This window comes from Ochotona curzoniae, unplaced genomic scaffold (assembly GCF_017591425.1).
Source record: "Ochotona curzoniae isolate NIBS_2020 unplaced genomic scaffold, NIBS_Ocur_1.0 contig_2318, whole genome shotgun sequence".
Lineage (NCBI taxonomy): Eukaryota > Metazoa > Chordata > Mammalia > Lagomorpha > Ochotonidae > Ochotona > Ochotona curzoniae.
This window is the reverse complement of record NW_024465419.1, coordinates 14,459,455-14,479,895: the sequence shown is the minus strand read 5'-3', so window position 1 is coordinate 14,479,895 and position 20,441 is coordinate 14,459,455. Positions and strand designations below refer to the sequence as shown.

Sequence of the window (20,441 nt, the reverse complement as noted above, 5' to 3'; positions counted from 1 at the left end):
TCTCAGGACAGGCTTTTGGCACAGTGGTTAAGATGTTGCTTGGGATGCCTGCATCACATTATGGAGTATCTGAGTTCCAGTCCAGATCTGCTCCCAATTCCAGCTTTCTGCTAATGCACACCCTGGGAAGCAATGGGTGATGTTTCAAGTGTTCATGTCCTTGCCACCCATGTGAGAGATCCAGATTGAATTCCCAGCTCCTGGCTTGGGCCCAGCCCAGACCCAAAGATGGAGGACATTTGGAGGAATACACCATGACTGGGAGGTCTCTGTCTCATTGTTGGCAGAGACCAGGCTAGGCAAGCCTGGCCTCTCTCACCAGTGACCAAGCAGCAAGGATGGCACTAGCGTCCCTGCAGGCACCCTGGCATCCGGGAGGTTTATGGAGAAGGCTACTGCATGCCAGTCCATGTTTCTGGCTGACCACTGTATTGCTTCCATCCACAGGCAATCTATAAGATGGTTTCATCTGTAATGAAGATGCCTGAAGATGAATCAACTCCAGAGAAGAGGACAGAGAAGATTTTCCGCCAGATGGACACCAACAGAGATGGTGGGTGCCTGGGGATGCTCAGCTTTGCTCAAGAGCAGGGGCAGCTGCTGGAGAGGCTAGCCAAGTCCAGGCAGAAAGATGGTCCTAGGGGATAAAGTCTCAGCCCCAGGCCCTAGACTGTGGTCACTGTGAGAGTGGTTTGTCCTGCATGCCCCTGGCCAGGCACCAAGGTGGAGGCTTGGACGACCACCAGCCAGCTGATAGCTTTTACAGGGAGGATGACTTACTTCTAGGCCCTTCTGTTTTTTGAGGTCATCTTCTACTTGCCAAGAAAATAACGTAAGTCTGTGGAACAGGAATGGGAGGATCCAAAAACCCATTGCTAGCAGTACTCAGTCCTCAGGCCACTTAATCACAAGCAAGGAAGGGCTTGTCACTCACTCAGATTCCTGTAGCTTTCATGCCAGCCTGGCCAAAACTTCCTTCTGGGGGTTTCTGGAGACCAGTGTGCTTCCTTGGGCATCAGAATGGAGGAGTGGACTCGAGGTGTGGCCATCAGGTTCCCACCCTCAATTCAGACCAAACAAGGGGATACAAAACAAACCAAAAGCAAAACAAAGGCTAGGTTTCTAATGAAGGCCAGCAAAACTATAGATGTTGGGTTGCCAGAGAGAAATAAGAAAGCTCTATTCACTTTCCATCAACACCAAGCAATTGTTTGAAAAGGTCAGTGCTCCATGCAATACACTTAAAACTAAAGCACTGTTTGCTATTTATCTGACACTCAGATCGAACTGGGCATGTGCTGGGTTGCAATACCTGAGTTTAAACTGCTGATGAGCCCTGACAGGCTCTGTAGTGCCCCCTGGTGTTGCCAGTCCCCCTGCCCAGCTTAGTCTCCCAAAAGTCTTGCCCCATTTGACACTGCAATTATGCTGTAGAATGAGCTTCCCTGTCTTTTCAGCCCCTTACCTTGGGCACCACCTGCCCAAGAGCCTGCATTTACACAGTGCAGGCCAATATGTTGGCTTTGTTCCTCCCCAAACACTATCCTGGCACCCATTTTCCCTCATGTGCCTTCTTTCATAGCAAGAAGATTTAATTGTTTTGCTAAAACACAGTGCAAACCTGGGGCTGTGTGAATAGTTATGCACCTGCTCGTGCTCCAGGGTGCTTGGTGGGCGTCTGCTCTGCCCTAGGCCCAGCTGCCTCTTTGGAATAGAACAGGAGACAATCACAACACCCAGGGCAGAGTCCTCACTTCCTGGTTCTTGGCAATGAATCAGGGTCTGGCCATTAATGGTGGGCTTCAGTGGGGTTACAAGGTCCTGATTGTGTTAGCAACCCCAAAATATACTTGCTGAACATCCTGTGACTTCCTAAAGCAAAGTCTCAGGTTTTCAAGGGAAAAGGAAAAAGAAAAAGAAAATGGGATGTAGAGCAGGAAGGAGGAAGGGTGAAACTCACACCCTAGCGGTGGTCAGAGGAGCCTAAGGCAGCCGGGCACTGGATACTTCAGTTCAGTGCCTGTTCAATTCAGTGCTCGGCTTCTGGACTCCAAGCTCTGCCTGAACAGAGGAGGCCACTGCACAGTGTAGCAGAGAAGACCTTCTACTTCCTGTCCCCTGAAGCTCTTTGCATCCAGCCCTGGGCCCCTAAGCACTGAGATAATTCCAGAGGGCAGGTGTCCAGGAGGCGTCCCTGCTGCTTCCAGCTCACAGCTCCCAGAGCTTGCACACCATCCAAGGGATAGCTCCTGGCTCCTTTTCCTCTTTGCCAACCTGTGGAAGCTAAGAAGGTCAGCGTTATATTAACCGCCAAGCGGACAGGGTCAAAGCTCATTGGTAGAATGAGAGGTTTCCAGGAAACCAGCTCGACACTTCAAAGTAAATTGGTAACTAACTCCCCCCCCACACACACACCCACACCCACTACAATCCTTCTCCTTCTTGTTGATAAAGTGGGTTTGATAGACACCAGCTAGGTTCTGGTGGGAAGAGAATGGAGGCTGAGGGGAAGACAGATTGGTTGATGTGCATTGGGAACCATGGATCTCCAGCAAGTATCACCTCCACACCCCAGCCACACCTCGGTTTGGAACAAGCTGAGAAAGAAAACAATAATTGAGACCTCTGGAGGAAGCCACATTGGCAGAGGTAGTTTGATATTAAAAACCCAAGGGCGTGCTAACTAAGTCCTGAGGCCATTTGGAGCAGAGCAGATCTAGTGCCTGTCCATGGATGAGCAGATGGGGTGAAGTCTTCTTGGGGACAGCTGTTTCCAAGAGGAAGGCAGAGAGCAAAGCTGAGCAAAATGTCCTGCAATACCCCACAAATGTGCCAATCAAATGGGTCCCCTTCCTCCCAGGTAGTGGTGGTGAGAGGGGGAGTTGAAGGGGGGATGCTAGAATGCCCCTCTCCTTCCCTGCAACAGTAGTGACCAAGGGGCCTTCCTGACAAAGCGTTGGGTCATGCTGCAGCTGATGTGAGAAGGGACACCCAGCCACAAGTGAGATCACAGACTGTCCCCTCTCCCTCCCAACCCAATCAAGGCAAGAGACAAGGGTGGTCAGCTGGGAAAATGAATGCTCTTGTCCAAGGGCTCTCCTCCTGCCCCACACCCTCGCACTCCCACCCTAGCACCTCCATGGGGGTGCCTCTGAGGTCCTTGGGGGCTTCTCTGCCCAGATATAAGGATAGAGCTTTTGCAAACCTTGTGTTCCCCTCAGTAGCTTGGAAGAGCCACAGGGCTCCTAGTGATACAGTGGCAATGGCCTTGGTGTGCTGTGCACACTCAGCTCTGTCTTCCAAAGCCACTGGTCGTACACACCAAGCCGACTCCATAGAAAAATAGGCGCTGGAAATCACAGAGGCTGGGGGCCAAGACTAGAGCAGCCAGCAGACTGACCCCAGGGCAGGCATGGTGGGAACCCTCAGGACTCCATGGCAGGTAGATGCATGGACAACGGGTGCTACAGTGGGAAGGCAGTGCCTTGGGAGGGGTGGGTGCGCCGTCACCCTGTGGTGGGAAAGGTCCATGGGACACTGGGCTGCACTAGCTGCCACTCACCTGTTGTCTTCCTTCCTAGGAAAACTCTCCCTGGAGGAGTTCATTCGTGGGGCCAAGAGCGACCCAAGCATCGTGCGCCTGCTGCAGTGCGACCCAAGCAGTGCTGGCCAGTTCTGAGCTCCTCCCCCAACCCAACCACGAATCCTAGAGTTGCTTGGGTGCCCTTTTGACTTTTTTTTAAAACAATTTTTTGGTTTTGGGGTTTTTTTTGTTGTTTTGTTTTGCCAAAAATGATATTGGTGGTGACGCTGTTCCCTATCCAGCAGACGCACCTTCCTCCGTGACGCCTTCAGCTGCTTTTGTCGTGGACGCCTCTTGGGGATGCCCAGAGCCTCCCACCCACTCCGTGCACTTGTGGCGAGCATGGACAGAACTTGGCGGTGTGTGTTGTTTGATGAGCCTTCGTTATTGTTATTTTTTTCTCTCTCTATTTTGATTCTAATGTCTCCGTTCTTAAACAACCTAAGACTTGGGGGGGTCAGAGAAGGGAACTACATCCCACCAGGTAAACCTAACCAAGCCAAGCTTTAAAGAAGCTTTGCTGGGCAAGGGGCTGCCTGCCTGCCTGTTGCCAGAGGGGTGATGCAGGATTTCATAAGAACAAGCTCCCTGGTGGGGCGAGGCTGTTAAAAGGAGTCCCACCCTACCCCACCCTCTGCCCCAGCAGGCTGTGGTTTCTAAGCTGTGAATATTTCAAGGTAAGAGGATAGAAGAGAGGAAAAAGATGGCTCAGCAATTTTTTTTCACAGGTTTACACTAGTTGAGCTAATACAGGTTCTGTGGAAATTGAACTCAAGTGGTCAACATGTTCCCAAACCAGACCCATTTGTTGCCTAATTGTGGCAAAAAGAAAAGAAGACTGCTGTACATAAACTATCGGGTATTGCAGACCAAACAGTGTCTTGCCTTGTTCAAATGCATGTTTAGTGAGCACTAATACAATCTTATTACAGAAGGCTGTTTTCAGTCGCTTATTGTGAAGTAAGCCAACTATAATGAATGTCTATGTCTTGTTCTCAAGTCATATCTGTCTTTGCACAAATGTACCAATCAGCAAGTATGTTTTTAGAATATTCTGTACCAGTGCAGAGTAACCACAACGAGAGCCCGGCTCAGATTCGGAATGCTTTGCCAGAGTCTCAGCACCTGGAGGACAGAAAGGCAGCACAGGGGTGAGGAAGGCCAAGGAGAAGCCCCAGCAGGTGTACAGTGGTAAGAGGAGCGGAGCTGCTGCTTGGACCACAGCCGGACAGGTCACAGCAGCCTTAGAAGATCAATATTCTGCAAACTGAAAAAAAAAAAAAAACCTGGTCTAAATTCTCGTGACTTCCCAGTGATTGAATCAACATGTAAGGTTCAGGAGCCATCTCCGGAAGAATCGTGCTTCCATGCCCTCCCTCCTCCCACACACTTTAAAGAGGCTGAGTTTGGGGCAGTCATGTCATTCATCTTATGGATGACCTGGACAAGTGCATCTTTGCTTTTCAGCACTCACTGTGGGAGAATCCAGCATCCTCCACCAACCCCGCCCCCCTCAACATGTTCTTTGAATGCAGATTGCTATTTGTAGAAGTGACAGTTTCCAGATGGGTGACCTCATGGACCATTGTCCAGATCAATAGCCAAGAGCCAACAGCACTGGTCATAGGCAAGTCGGGGGTTCACAAGCATTGGCATGACAAGTATCCAGCCCTTAGAAAGGCAAGTGTGAACATCCACCCCAGGGACAGCCGAGAGATCTCTAAGGGCAGGGAGGGAGCTGTGTATTACTTCCATGTCACAATCTATGAAACAGGAGCTGCAAGAACATCAACATCAACATCAACACCAAGGCCATAAGGAAAATGTGGCTGAGTCCATTCTAACGCCCAGGTTCCATGCATGAACTGAACTCATTCAAAGTGGTCACCAAAAACAAAAACAAAAACAAAAAAAACAACCCTCCCCCCCCCAAAAAAAAACCAGACTTAGTGAAATTACCCAGCACTCTGTCCAGTGTGTGTTCAAGAAACTTGCCCTAAGGTCTCTTGCTGTGGACTAATGACCTAATTCTTCCTCTGTTCTCCTTTCATGGATGGAATGTGCTAGCATTTGCAGAAACCCAGCAGGACTCTTGCTTTGGCCATGACATCTTATTGGGCCAAACCCACCCTGTTCCTTCAAATGTAGAGCAGGTGACAGGCTATAAAGGTCTCCCAAGTGTTTGGAAAGAAAACAGCCAGATGCCCAGCTAATGAACACCAACGCTACCAGAAGATCCAGAAACTGCCCTCAACACTGGCCAGCCACTTGACCCCATCAACATTTCCTCAAGGATTGTTCTTCTGCTTTCGCTCCTGCCCAGGAAGGCCTGGGTGTGTCCACTCCGACGCACTCAAGTTAGGCCGACTGACTCCATGGCACTCAGAAGGCCAGTTGTCTACAGGTGTATACCACTCCTGTGTTGGAATGTTCATTGTCATTGATGTTTTAAGGGGAGTCTCTGGAAATGAGGTCTGTTTTGTCCTGAATAAAGCCAGCCTGTGAAGCCCAAGGGACTGGAATAAAGTATCTTGAGATCTGAAGGCTGAGCCACAGTGCTTGACTCTGATTGTAACTTACAGGGGGGGTATGGAGGGTGCTGACCGGCTAGCTTGGCTTCCCCTGGCAGGTGAAGGGACTTTCCATATACCCCCTTGCATGGTATGTTTGTGAGTCATCTCACATGGAGTGGTCTTCTTCTCTCAGTTGACTCAGTGTTGCTCTTGGCTGGTTTGGCATGGAGATATGGTTGTTGCTTGAGATGACTGCCTGGAATACAAGGTTTGCCTGCTAAAAACTTCCATCTCAGCAGGATCTATGGTTGCCTGAGTTTCCTCTTCTTAAGTATGATTTTCTGTCTTAGAAACCCAGCTTTGTGAGTGGATGCATAGGAGAGGCTGCTGAGCCCAAAGTTCTGTCCAAAGGCACCCTTAGTTTAGGTGTAAAGGAGAAAAGGGCTACCAGCTTGCTCCCTTTAGTGTCAGCCATGGTGCTGCTGCCCAGAGCCAACTAGACCTTGGGTGGGAGGCAGCTGACTTGGCTGGGAGATGAATCTTTTCCAACTGCCCATGGTTGCTGTCAATGAATAGCTATGGTTCTAGCACCAATGAAACTGAGCATGACTAATATCAGTCATTGATTGTGGGGATCAGAAGGTAGCTGGGTGCCTTAGATCTGATTAGGAGCCTGCATACCCACCACCTGGCCATTTCCAACAAATTTCTAAGCTCCATTGCTCTTTTATTTTAAGCCCCATCCAGTTTGGTCGCCTCGCTGCCCAACTCAGCTTGAAAGGGGCCTGGCAGCTGAACAGAAGTCCCAGTGTTCTCTCAGTCAAGCAAGAAAGGAGTGCACAAGTACTGTCTTGGGAAGAACTGATGAAACTTTTGAGGTGATTAAAAGAAGCAAAAGAAAAAATGTTGAGTTTGGTATTTTTCAAGTCAGTAGAACATCAGTCAAGTCTACCCAGAATGTGTCAGCTGTGAGCTACTCATTTCAAGTGGTTGTCTGCAAGGGAATGCTGACCTAGGAGAGATGGTTCATGGGCATTTTCTGGACTGGGAGTTTATGCACAATGCATGCTCCTGGAGATGCAAACAATGGCTCCTCTGAGAGCTTCCCACCATGTGGGGGAACTTACTCATTGGGACCATACAGTGAGACAAGGGTCGGGACTGGCAGGCCCATCTGCCCCACATTTAGAAGTATGGCCCCACAACCTATATACCATTCATGTGAAAACAGATGGACAGACCCCAACAAGGTGTCTCTAACATCAGTGTGGAGCTACCACATCGAGTGGAACACAGTAACAACCCCATGTAATATCAAGCATGGTCAAGTCTTAAAGGGTGGGTCAGGAGGCGGTAGGAGCTGTTAGCAAAGAAGCAGGAGAGTGAGCTGGGAACACCTGTCACAGCACCATAGGAACAATCACAGATGAGCTATGTCACTGACAGAGGAAAGGATTTTCTCCTGAGCCTTGCATGATGGGTTGTTTGCCTTTGGTAACATTTCACTGCTCTTTCTCTCAGGAAGGGAGTCCCCCACCCCCACTCCCTTGAATTCTCGAGTCTTTCAACTTAGCTCATGCAACCCTTTAGAGGGTCTTGGAGATAGATAGAAACGAGGGACCCCGGGAGGGAAAAGGTACATCCTGTGAGAGACCACAAGGCAGGGGGTGTGCCTGGAGCCTGCATGATTCTCTGTTGGAGATGGCTTTAGAAGGGATCAACCGTGCCCAGTTCTTCCCCTAGGAGAACCCGCTGCTGGGAGCAAAGCCTATGGACAGGCTGCAGCGGCTGCACCTTTGGAACCACTGGGAGCCCACATTCTCCGCCCCCACTGCTCTGAGTCAATGACAACACATGGATATGGTCTGCCACGGGTCCTTCTTGCTCTACATGGGGCTCCTGCACAAGTGACCCTTGCCTGGAGATGCCCCACTGGCCTGGTGAGACTTCCTCAGAATTTTTTTGCCACAAGCTCGTCCCCACTCACGCCTCTCTCCCCCTTTTCCTCTGTACCTTCCCCATGAATCTCCCTCCAGAACCTTCTTGAATGTGTCATCACAGCTTGGCATCTGTGTCTCTAAGGGGCAGTAGCCATTCCCTTTCCCACTTCCTTGGACAACACACCTTAACCCTCCGCCAGTATGAAGTTTGGACACTTGAGTCGACCCTCTTCCTGGATCAAGCTTTGTGATTGGTGAGTCTTACTTTTTATCAAACTGTGTCTCAGGGTATGAGGGATTTGCATGTCTTAGGACCAGGGGCAAGAACAAACCCCAAATCTCCTAGGGCAACCTTCTATGGCTGTGTCAATAACAGCAAGTCACTGTCACATTGACACACAAAGGACAATCTACGTCTTACCTTACCTCTGTAGCCAGCACAGCACATAGTAGCTGAGCTGAATTTGTATGGGCCAGTACTGATACTGGACCTTGTGACAGTGGTAAATGAGTCATTCTGACCTAACCAATCAGCATTGTAATGAAGGGATTGAAGGATGGGTAGTCTAAATGGTTGAGCACAGTTCACTGAACAGCAAGAAACTGTCCCCAGCCAAACGTACCTGGGTGGAACACTGAGCCTTCCAATTGAACCTGTGAGCACAAAAGCTACATGGCCCATTTCTAATCCCAGGTCACCCATCCTCCAGTCCTCTCTTCCTTGACTCTCAAACAAGCATAGAGATGTCTGAAGATGCCATGGAGGTTATATTGGTTATAGAGATGGCTTCTTCTCAAAGGCAAAATTTTACCTAGAATCTGAAAGCTATGTGAGTCGATGGAGACAGGGGGAAATGTAGAGGACTGTAGTAAGGCCAACACTGGGAGGTCATTGTGGGTAATGGTTAATTTAGTGTGGATGGCTCTGAAGGCTGGTGCTCTCCCAGGAAACCCCAATACCTGCTGGGGTGGTGCACTGGGGCATTAATGTTTGAGCCACATGTTTTGCCCCTCAAAGAGAAAACCACATGGATGGACTAAGGAAGAAGGAAGCTTTAGTGAGGCTTGGCAGAGTGAATGGACAGAATCTACTCCTGGCCCTGGAGAGGTTAGCCAAGAATGAACCTAGGAAGCCAGTCATGGCCACGTGTTTGTGATCTTCAGCCTTCTTATTTAACATTGGGATGCAGAGCAACACGCAACATTCAGAGGACACACCTGCTGTGCTAATGCCCAGGTCCTGCAGGTGTGTGTGGGAGCCCAGAATTCTGGATCACATGAGAATTTCTTTCCAGTCAGTCCAGGAACCCTAACCTCTTGCCTATAAAAAGAGCACAAGACACTGTCATTTAATTCTTATGTTATGAATATTTATTTTTTTCTTCTTAAAAATGTACAAAAAATAAAATACCTGTATTTATAGTTTATAGATTCCCCTTCTCCCATTTACAAAACTGTTAAGTTACATTTGCCTTTTTTTAAAAACATGAGAGCAAATTGTACACATATCCATCTCCCTTGCTTGTCTTTATGAAAGAGCCGTTCATAGAATTTGGCACAAACCCTCTCTCTGTTGCATCTTCATGATTTTAAATGAGGAGGAAAGTAGACCTCTGATTTGTTTCATGTTTCCTAACTTTGGGCTTGGATGTGTCCTGGTGTTTTGGGACCCAAGTTCAGGATGACACCAGACTACATTTTTCTGTTGATTCTGGACTTCCCATGGTGAGAACATGGGGATATTTAAAAAACAACAACAACAAGAAAAAACTTGCTTCATGTGTCACCATCCTCCTTGGCTGACTTTTTCACTTATTTATTTGAATATGATCAAGAGACAGAAATGTTTTCCCAGCTTCCTAGAGTGTGTTGCTGAGGAAAATTTCCATTGAAGCTCTACGAATGTACACCATGAATGACATGTTCACACCAGCCCTGTGTGCTCTGGGGATGCAGAGGGGATGGATCAGGTGGGTTGTGACACTCGGCCTCAGCCTTTGCTAGCAATGGTCTTGTGTCTTGTTCTGGCAACGGTCACTACAGTAATTTCTCTGGGACTTAGGACAAGTACTAAAGCATCCGATTCATTTTCAACAAGACCAGCAAGGATTGGGGAAGATAGAAGGCAAGGTCATCTGTCTCATGCTGCCCTGAATCTTGTCTTTTCTCTCCCCTTGGAGGCCCATGCCCCAAGAATGGCAGCTACCCACCATGTGGGGAAGCTACAAGTAACCAACTAACCCTCCACCCCGCAACCTCCCATGAGGCTGCCAAGTGCATTGAATGTCACGTTTTTAACCACTAGGACCCAGCATGGTCCATGGCATGGGTATCAGAGAGGAGGAGGGGTAAGGTACAGATTGAAGCAGAGAATCCAACTTGCAAGCCTTTAGTACCCCCAGGGTGCAGTTGCAGGTCCCGAGGGCACACAGAAGCAGCCTGGGCACAGCACCTGTTCTCCATTGCATCCAGTGATTCTGCAGCTTCAAGGAGCAGCTGGGTTAGAAGCAGCCTTTCTACTATGTTCGAGGCCTCAGGGTGACAAGCAGTCCTGAAGGAGGGACCAGCAGGTAAGACATCAAAGTGCTTTAGGAGCAAATCTGGGCCTTTTAGATAGAAGCAGGCATCGGGGCTGGGCGGAGTCTGCCACAAGCCTAGTGCTTCAGCTATGTATCCCCTCACAGAGAACAGCGGCCCACAGCAGTTCATCAGCCTGTGGCTGTTTGCTTGAGGAAGTGTTCTCTCTTGCTTCTAGAACGAGGGGTTGGGAGGTACATCCGTCCTTCCCCCTGTCTCCAGCAGCTGGTTTCAGATGAGCCAGGCACTGTAGAACTTTTCCCTCCCTCCCTCTACACTCAGCATCCACCATCTTCCTTCCCAGTCTCACGGTCCATGACGAAGCGCCTGCCGGGCCCTCCAGGGTCAAGCATCTGGTGTGGCTCTCTGACGGTAGGGACCACTTGAGATGAATGTTGTGTTTGTAAACCACAAAGCACTGCGCAGTGTCCAGGAGGCTCGTGACAGGCCACGGGGTCCTGCAGCCAGTGATGCAATGGTGGCCGGGATACAAACCTCTTTTAACAGTCATTCTAGGAAGCTAAGGCAATTGCCCCAGACCAAAGTCATGGCAACAGCAGCTGGGGCCTCAGATGATTCATCTTTTCCAGGAGATAGCTTGAAGAGGAGTCTAGCAGAACACTTCCTGGTGAGATGAATGCAGTGGCTTCCAGGAGAGACAGGGGACGAATCCAGATCTGGGCCTATGGAAGAGGCCGCCTTGGCACATGCCGCAGTCACTTATTCCCAAAGGCCACTTCCCTAGCCAAGCAGGTGTCTAAAATAGGCATGAAGGCAGACAGCTCATGTGGAAAGCAGAGTCTTGAGTAGGTGTCTCCCCAAGCCAGGGGCAGTAAACACACCTACATACACCACAGGGAGAATATATTATTGCAATATTATAAACACTATGTACACAAGCATCAGGGATGCTTCCTGGCCCCTTACTACTTACACAGTAGCTCAGTGTCTTCCGGTACAAAGGCCAAGTGGTAACTTGATGGGAACGCCTGGAGTTATGTCCCAAGGTGACCTTCTCCAGCGCTCCCTGCAGGATCTGACCAGTAAAAGGGGTGCCCACCTATGTCTCTTGCATTAAGGCAGCTCATATTGCTTGGGTACTCAGGAGATATGGAGAGGTGGAAAAGGGAAAAGTATTTTTTCAGGCTCTTCGAGCTAAGTGGATTGGTTGTATTTCCTTGGGAGGGGAAGCTTGGTGGCCTTAGCTAGAGCCTGTTGTGACCTGTAGAGTCCTGGGGGGGCCTGGAATCTGGGCAAAGGTGGGCAATAAATAAGGATTCAGTAGGCCCGATGCACCTTCACAAGGGGCTCAGGCTGCAAGTCCCGATAGACAGGCCTGACAGGCTTGCACCTGCTCCTGTCCCCCACTGCCCAGCATGGTCTTGTAACAGCAGTTGTGAGATGGGAGAAGATGAGTCTCCAGGCTCAGGGGCAGGACCCATGCGTCCCAGGGAAGAGATGCATCGTGAGCGCCTTGCCAAAGTGGAGACTGAGTGCAATGCTCAGATTTCCATGAGTGTGACCTTGAAACCTTCCACCATGCTCTCCATGTTGAGGATGAAGGTGTCCTCGTTCGAATAGTGCTCGATGATGTTGTCATCCATGTTCACCAAAATGCTGCCAAGAGGTAAGGGAGAGGCAACAGAAGAGATGGCATAAACAGAAGGCTCTGCATTTGGGCAGGGCTGGGGGTTCTTAGTCCCTTTTTTGCAATAGAGGGTACAAGAGAGAGGCCACAGGCAGTGAGAGATGCTTCCTCCAAATCAGCTTGAGGACAGCAACGTCTCCATGTCTGAGTCTCACCTTGTGACTCCTTACTAAACCTTCTTGTTTTGTGGATGTGTAAGTGTCAGGCCAGAAAATCTTACAGAGCCTGAAATCCCGGTTAGCTACGAATGCAGCAGGGACCTAAATGGTTAAACCCCATAACTCTTTTCATTACACTCCTGTTGCTTCTGCCAGTACAGAAGAGGAAACTAGACAAGAACTACAGCTGCTCTTCATTGAGTATTAAGTCCTGTCCAGGAATCCGCACAGAGACCTGAGGGTTGGCATCATCCTTGCCATTTTACAAGTGAGAAAACAGTCCGGTGAGGTTAGATCATTTCCTACATTGATTCAGCTGGGGTGTGACTGATTGGGGCTGTGGTAGCAGCTTTGCAGAACTCTGGCACTTACACTTCAGCACATGGGACCTACCCTTGGCCTGACTCTTCCTTCTGGCTTTGGTCTTAAGACAATCAATGACTTCCAGAGTCGTTGAGCCACTCTCACTCTGAGGTCAGACATGTCTAAGCTTGAGAGTGAAGAACAGATTCTCATTGCATCATCAGGTACATCGCTGAGTCTTTCACCACCTCTCCCACAAAGCCAGGAATAAGTGCTGAGTGTAGAAGGTTGTGGTTGGCAGCCATGCATGTAGCACAGGCCCTGACACTTTGTAACAGTGAAATGGCTTTGTGGGCATCAGCGTGTACCCCTGATGTGCACTGAGAATTTCTGATTGGCAGCAAGACTTTGAGGTACAATTCAAATCTACTCAGCCTGTTACATAGACCTTGGAAAGAATGTTGTATGTGCTTTAATGAGTTTTCCAAGAGACGCTCCTGGGCAAAGGGTTTCCTGTGTCAACAAGACACCTCATCCCTCAGTGGGTCAGCAGCCCGGACCATCGATCTCCTGTATAAACAAGGCCCAGGAAGGGGAAGAGAGCGTTTACACGCTGTTCCTCTCCTGTGAAGAGTCAGGGGCATCTGGTTCCTGCAGCCAATACTCATACATCCTTCGCCCGTGGAAGCCCCAGGAGAGGAATGAGCCTCTGAACTCAGTTTTCTCATTTACAAAATGGCAATGATGACACTAACCTGCAAGTTTGCTGCAAGGAGTAAAGGACCTATTATCACCCTGGGGGCCACAGAGGGCTGAACGAGCACTTGACCATGGAGAACACAAGCCATGTTCTCCTGAAGGAAGAGGCAACCTTGGAGAAAGTGCCTAAGTAAGCCTCTGGCTTAGGTTCTTCATCAGTCAACGAGAGCTACTGTTCATCCTCGCTACCTCTGAGCGGTGAGCAGCCCACAGAGAAAGGCAAATAGTTACTGAACACCAAACACACACAAACTACCGTTCTGAACAAAGAGGACAAGCAGATCCAATCACCATTTGAGAACATTTTGTTAATGATTATCTTTGAAGGATTCTCTACATCCTCAATCATGCCACCCGGAAACCAACTCCAAGAGCCTGCTTGGGTTTCCGGTGCCTTCCTGTCCTTCCCAGTGTCCTCACCACCTCCAAGCCCTTCAGTCCTCTCACTAACCCTGACACTGGAAAGGGAGGTGCTCTGCTGACACCACACAGGGCAGACAGCTCACGATCTCCCGCCTCTCATTAAACACCTTCACAGTGCATTGCACTTGCAGGGGTTCTGCAGCTCCATGCAAAAATGACATACAGCTGTCATAAAAGGTCGATAACAGGACTAATGTGACAGGCACTTTAACACAGCAAGATTTTTTTTTTTAAACAGGCCTAAAGTACTTGGGAAACCCATTTCAGTTCAATTTCATTCCTACCCTTTTTTGCTCTTCTTGTAAAGCTTTGAGATCTTCTCCACAGGCAGCCCATACTTCTCAGAGATCTGCAAGACCAGCAAAAAAAAAAAAAAAAAAGAAAGAAAGAAAACAAAGTGGATGAGCATGGAGCTCAGAAGGACTTTCCAATTTCACTCTCTTGGATGCTTTCATAGACCCCAGGGTGCTCCTGCTTGAGTCAAGTTCACAAAATGCTCATCTGAACAGACCTTAAGTTAGTAGCTGTTTGGAATTCAAGGTATGATAAAACTGTTATTTCAGATTAGGAAAAAGATGGACCTTAACCGCAAAGTTGGATTAACATTCAACAGGTTGGAGATTCCTTACATTGGAGGAAATTGTAGAACGGATTGACCTATGAGAAACTGAATCAGAGAATATGAAGAACATATGGGTTAATTCTTTGTAGCGAACCATATCGAAAGACCATTCTAAGGAAGACAGAAATCTGAAGTAAAACACTGATGAAAACAACATGCAACTAAAAGTACCAGTATAATCAAAAACCAGGATGATAAGCTGAAGACAGTAACACAAGAAACACAAATAACAGATACGAAACTAACTTCCTGAAGTTCAAAAGAACTCCCATTAGTCAAGACAAAGTTAACAAAATAGAAAAAAGAAAGAGACAATTCACGGGGGGGGGGAGGGCGTGGGGGGGAGATAAGTACGTACAAAGATACTCATAGTTTTAAAACCTCAAACCAATAGATTTATCAGATTAAGAAAAACTAAAAAGTGACAATACAGTGTTAACCAGATTATGAGAAAAAGCAATCGTCATCCGACAATGCGAGAGTCGAAAACCAAGCTTTTTGGAAAGCAAGTGACAGGAACTGCTGGAATTAAAAACGCACATGGCCTTTGACACACATCCCATCCCTGGTAACTCGCTCTGTGTTTATAGTCAGACATTTGCATGTGACAAAACACTCCACAGACACATTGTGATATTTTCACAGTTGGCAACTGCAATCATCAAAACAAATGTGGGAAGCATATGAGTTCACTTAAAAAACATTTAAGATTTCTTTTTATTGGAAAGTCAGATATACAGATAAGAGAGAGAGGAAGATCTTCCATTCATTGATTCACTCCCCAAGCAGCCACAACATCTGGAACAGAGCCATTCCAAAGCCAGGAGCCCGGAGACCCTTCCAAGGTCTCCCATGTGGGTGCAGGGTCCCAAGGCTTGGAGCCATTCTCAACTACTTTCCCAGGCCACAAACTGGGAGCTGGATGGGAAGCTGGGCCACTAAGTTTAGAACTGGCAGCCATATGGGATCCTGGAACGTGCAAGGCAAGGATTTTAGCTGTTAGGCTACTGCGCTGGGCCCTTAAAAATATCCTTAACCTATGAGGACAGTGTAAGACTCCAGTTTATCCTCAAAACCAAAACTTCACACAGAATAATGTTCAGCTTTTAACAAATCTTATTGGGAGCTCCCCCAGGCCAGGTTCAGTGGTCTGGTACAGACAGCAGACCAGGAAAGTCACACCTGGGGAGTATGAGGTGTTGGATTTTCTTAAGTGGGCTGTAAAGGTAGGGTTTGGGGGACAAAGGAAGTGACGTGGCGCTGTAGAGTACTTCAGGTTCCTTTCAACCTTGGTGAATCCACACTCACTGCTTGGCTGCGGAGCGGGCTGCATTCTGCAGGTACAGTCTTATCAGCCACCTTCCTCAGCCTCCGCTTGGCTGCCCCTCACACACGCGGGCTGGGCCTCACAGTGCAGAGGAGCCAAGGTGCAAAAGAGTATGAGACACGATTCTGTGTGTGTTGAAGTACATGAGAAAAATTTAGAGGAAGGTGGGTGAGGCACAGTGGTTGAATTACTGCTCGAGATGGCCCCGTCCCACACAGGAGGACCTGATTGAGTCCCGGCACTTTGCTTTACTCCAGCTTCCTCCTGGTGTGTACCCTGGAAGGCAGCGGATGATGGCCACCCGAGTTTCTGCCACCCACCTGGGAGACTTGGATGGAATTCCGATGTTTTGGCTTTGCACTGACTCTTGTGGGCAGTTGGAGAATATTACCAGTGGATGGCAGATCCTATTTTTTCTCTCTGCCTTTCTAAAATAATTCTAAAAAAACCAACACATTTAAAGATGTAGTCTATTAACTGTAACTACCATTGAAGAATGTCAGAAACATTCTGATTTGTACCGGATATAGCTCTGGACTCTGCCTGCTGCAATGACTGTGGCACTTTACGAAGCAGTTACACTTAAGAGATGCATCCTACATGTTCCTCTAGCCCTCTCCACTCCCATTAGAAAATCTCCCAGTGTTTTCTGAGCCCAGCAGTTAGTGAGGTGTACAGGGAGCTGAGGCAAGCGAGGTTTGTAATCTAGGTTACTGAAAAGTCTAGCACTGGCTCAAAAAAAAGATGAGGACGCACCCAAGCACACCTTTGGAACAGCTTTGGATCCCGAGACAAGCCTGTTCCACAGGAAATCGCCCATTTCTGCACATACACACCCACTTCCTACAAGATGAGCTCTGTCTGCCCTAATAAATCCAGGAGGGCTAAGGGCTTGGGGAACAAGACCAGAAACAAGCTTTTAACTGCTGCAAAGTACTCAAGTGTCCCTAACGAGCATTCCCCAAGCCACACCTGATCCCAGATGAGCCCGTGGGAAACAGGATGAATCTGCACCGCTCTACCTGGGTTCCGCCTTGGAAAGGAGACAGATTTTTCCTCCCCCTGGTTCACTTCCCAAATGGCTTCAGGGTGGGGCCAGGGACTCCATCCTCCCGAGTAGGTGACAGGAATCCAGGTATGAGTCACCTGCTACAGTGCACCCAGGCACACGAGCAGACATCCAGACCAAGAGCTAACAAGGGAGGAGGCTGGCCCAGGCGGCAACTCAACCTGCTCCGCAGAAACACCCACCACGGCCCCGCCCAGCAGCCTAGCAGCTAACGTCCTCACCTTGTACATGCTGGGATCCCATATGGACAGTATTCCTAATGCTGGCAGCCCCACTTCCTATCCAGCTCCCTGTTTGTGGCCTGGGAAAGCAGTCGAGGATGACCCATGGTCTTGGGACCCTGTAACCATGTGGGAGACCCGGAGGAGGTTCTGGACTCCTGGCTTTGGAATGGTTCAGTTCCAGATGTTATGGACGTTTGGGAAGTGAATCAACAGATGGAAAGTCTTCCTCTCTGTCTCTCCTCTCTGTATATCTGACTTTCCAATAAAAATTTTTAAAAAACAAGACAATACACTTAAACACCCACCGCATTCTGTAATTTTTTTGACTTGGTAGAGGGTTTCCTTGACTCAGAAGCCTTAGAAAAGTTAGATTCCCGTTGCCTTTCACTGACATAGAATTCAGTCTCTACAAGTGTCCAACCAGTGGCCTGATTTGGAGTCACCACTCTCTGTATGGACTTTTAAGATACACATCAAAACTAGCAGAGGGCTTTTGCTTACAAACATTCCCTTGTTGGCTGCATTTGACCTGTCAGAGACGCAGGGGGCGATGGCTTCACCATCACACACGAAGGACTCAACTGGACAAACTACCGGACAGACATCCTGACCAGCCCCCTTTTCCTTACATGCATGGTCAGCGTCAGTAAGAATATCCCTGCCCATTTCTCCAGCCCTACCGACTTGCAGAAAACTTGGCCCACCTCTCAGTCTCACAGCACTTACCTTCCTCTGAGTACAAACACACATACATACACAAAGGAACTAAAGTTCATGGAAAAATAGAATCGAAACCTATTGGCACAAAAAAGTTAAATCCATGCATAGTTTTCCCATAATACATTTTCACAAACTTGTCAAACATTGCTTGTATATATTATCAATAGTTGCTGTATTCTTCTATGTGTTGCTTTAAATTCCATGTTCACTAATACTGCTATAAACCTTGCACCAGCCATATATCCTTGTTATTTTATCCTATGTCATCATCCTCAGTTTAAAAATGAAACAACTGGAGTAAACGAAGGTTAAGTAACCTGCCTAAGATCATACCACTCCTTTGGGCCAACCTCGTGATTGGACCTGTGTGGTATCAACCAGTATATGTGTGACTTGTTGACTAATACTTTCTCTGTAAATATTGTGAGCCATAACCTGATATGTTTCTTCTTCTGGAACTAGTTCTTCATATGTGAGCCTCTCTCTGATTGGACCTAAGTTTGCTAAAAAATGCATCTCTCTGGGTCTCAGTTTCCAGATCTGTAAAGTGGGGATGTTATTTGCTATTCTGTGTATAGGGGTATTGCAAGGATTAAGTAAAGCAGGACACGTGAAGGTCCCACTGCCCAGAGCACTCAGCACGTGGTACCCATATAGCAGATGCTAGACTCAGCCAACCAATGTTTGTGCCTAATATTCCAGGGCTGCACGTCACACAGAAAGTGATAAAGCACCAGATCTCATCAACTGATGTTGTCCTGGGGAGGAGAGAAGAAATAAATGCCTAATATTAGACATGTCAAGTGGTGGTAGGGTGAGGGGGTACTGAGTGAGGAAATGTCTCCACATAACTCTGAGAGTGCCCAGCTGGCAAGGCAATACATCAGCAGACACAAGAAGGAAGGGAGCCTGGTAGACAGAAGGGAACAGCCTATACAGAAGACCTGTACAGCCCTGAGACACCTTGCTAAACTTCAGATTTAGCATGAAGGTGCAGTAGCCCAGGGCTTTGTTCTTTGTAAGATTACCAGGTAAAATCACTCAGAAATGCTAGAAAATGTGAAAACCCATATCACTGTCAACATAGCCACCACCAAGTCACAGCAACAAAGAAGCCAGTTAGTCTGCCATGTCACATAGATGGCACAACTAAAACGATACCAAACATGCAGATGAGAAGAAATCCCATTTCTTCCAATCCACACCTTGTATGAGAATATTTAGTAACACCTAGCTGATAAAAAATGTTTTCTAAGTATTTAGATCTGTATGGACAATTATTTTTTTAACAGTTAAAAGGAGGATGGGGGAAGGGGCACTGAATGGAAACGTGATGCAACAGTTGAGTCTCTGCATGGGATGCCCATATCTCCATGCCGAAGTGCCTGATTCAAGTCCAGGCTTATTCTACTTCCAATCCAACTTCTTGCCAAAGCACAACCTAGGAGGCAGTAGATGATGGCCCAAGTACTGCTTGAGCCCCTGCTACCCACATGGGAGACTAGAATGAAATTTCAGGCTCAGCCCTGTATGTCGTAAACATTTATGGAATGAAAACAGTAGCTGGAAGATTTTCTCTCCCTCTGCCTTTCATATACACATGGAAATTAATAGAAACTATTTACAAATGAAAGTATGAGAGGTTCAGAACCATTGAATAAGAATCATCCAATCTGTCCTACAACGAAACAAACCAATGAGACAGATCAAGTGATCATTTTCTTTCACTTTGTGTGTGCCAGCTGGGAAGCAAGAGGCCCAGGTGGACATTTTCCATAATTTGCAGGAAATCAATGACTCCAAGATGGACAGACTCAAGACTACACAGTCATGGGCTATTCCAAGACCATCAAGTTCACCAATCCACTCTTCTCTACATGCTGCCATAGGCACATTTATGGAGGGACCATGACCTTGGTCTTACATGGAGATCTACTTAACAAAGGCAAACTCAAAACTATTATCTCCAGGAAGAGTGCAACATGTGCAGAGTATAAAAGTAAACCAACCTCTAGATAGGAGAACATTCCATCCTGGTGATTGGCAGACTCTAGAAACTGTCTGGGCTGAAAGAACACTGTCACTCCCACCAATCGCATCAACAAACTGCCCGACTCAAAACTCAGTTCCCACCTGACAGACAGGATCACACTGCTCTGCTCAGCCAACACAGTAACCCAGCACTTCACCACTGAATTCCGATAATTTTCCAATAAACAGAAAACTACTACTGGCTATTCATCTTTCTTTTTCCACAGCCACTGAGAGATCTTGTAAAACAGAAAAGACGACCATCTTCCCACCAGTATTTCTTAAAGGGTGTTCCTTCATGTTGTAGTCTAATTTGCTACAGAACGAAGTTGTTCAAAATAAAGGAGGCAGGACAAAATCAGCACTGGTGACATTCCTGTGCAATTTTGAAAATTTCAAACACACAATTAACCATTCGACAGCAGAGAGTTCAATAGCATTTAAAACATTCACTAGATTGAGCTCCTGTGACCTACAATTTCAACACAGTGGACATAGGTGAAAGATGGAGTGGGGAGAATCCAGTGTCCTCAAGTGAAAACAG

At 47.8% G+C, this 20,441-nt stretch overlaps 2 protein-coding genes across 3 annotated transcripts in view; one reads left to right on the top strand and one right to left on the bottom strand.

The window, feature by feature from the left end:
- Positions 1-6,126, top strand: part of NCALD (neurocalcin delta) — a 172,734-nt gene extending 166,608 nt beyond the window's left edge. For both annotated transcript variants that reach the window (XM_040972662.1, XM_040972663.1), the window contains exons 3-4: positions 448-553; positions 3,582-6,126. In XM_040972662.1, coding sequence (XP_040828596.1) covers positions 448-553; positions 3,582-3,679 — 204 coding nt within the window. In that variant the 3' untranslated portion in view covers positions 3,680-6,126. The remainder of the gene's footprint in view (positions 1-447; positions 554-3,581) is intronic.
- Positions 6,127-12,115: 5,989 nt separating this feature from the next.
- The window catches only part of GRHL2 (grainyhead like transcription factor 2), a 151,864-nt gene continuing 143,538 nt past the window's right edge, over positions 12,116-20,441 (bottom strand). The window contains exons 15-16 of the mRNA XM_040972735.1: positions 14,189-14,253; positions 12,116-12,230 (exon numbers count right to left, since the gene is read on the bottom strand). Of these exons, the coding sequence (XP_040828669.1) occupies positions 12,116-12,230; positions 14,189-14,253 (180 nt within the window). The remainder of the gene's footprint in view (positions 12,231-14,188; positions 14,254-20,441) is intronic.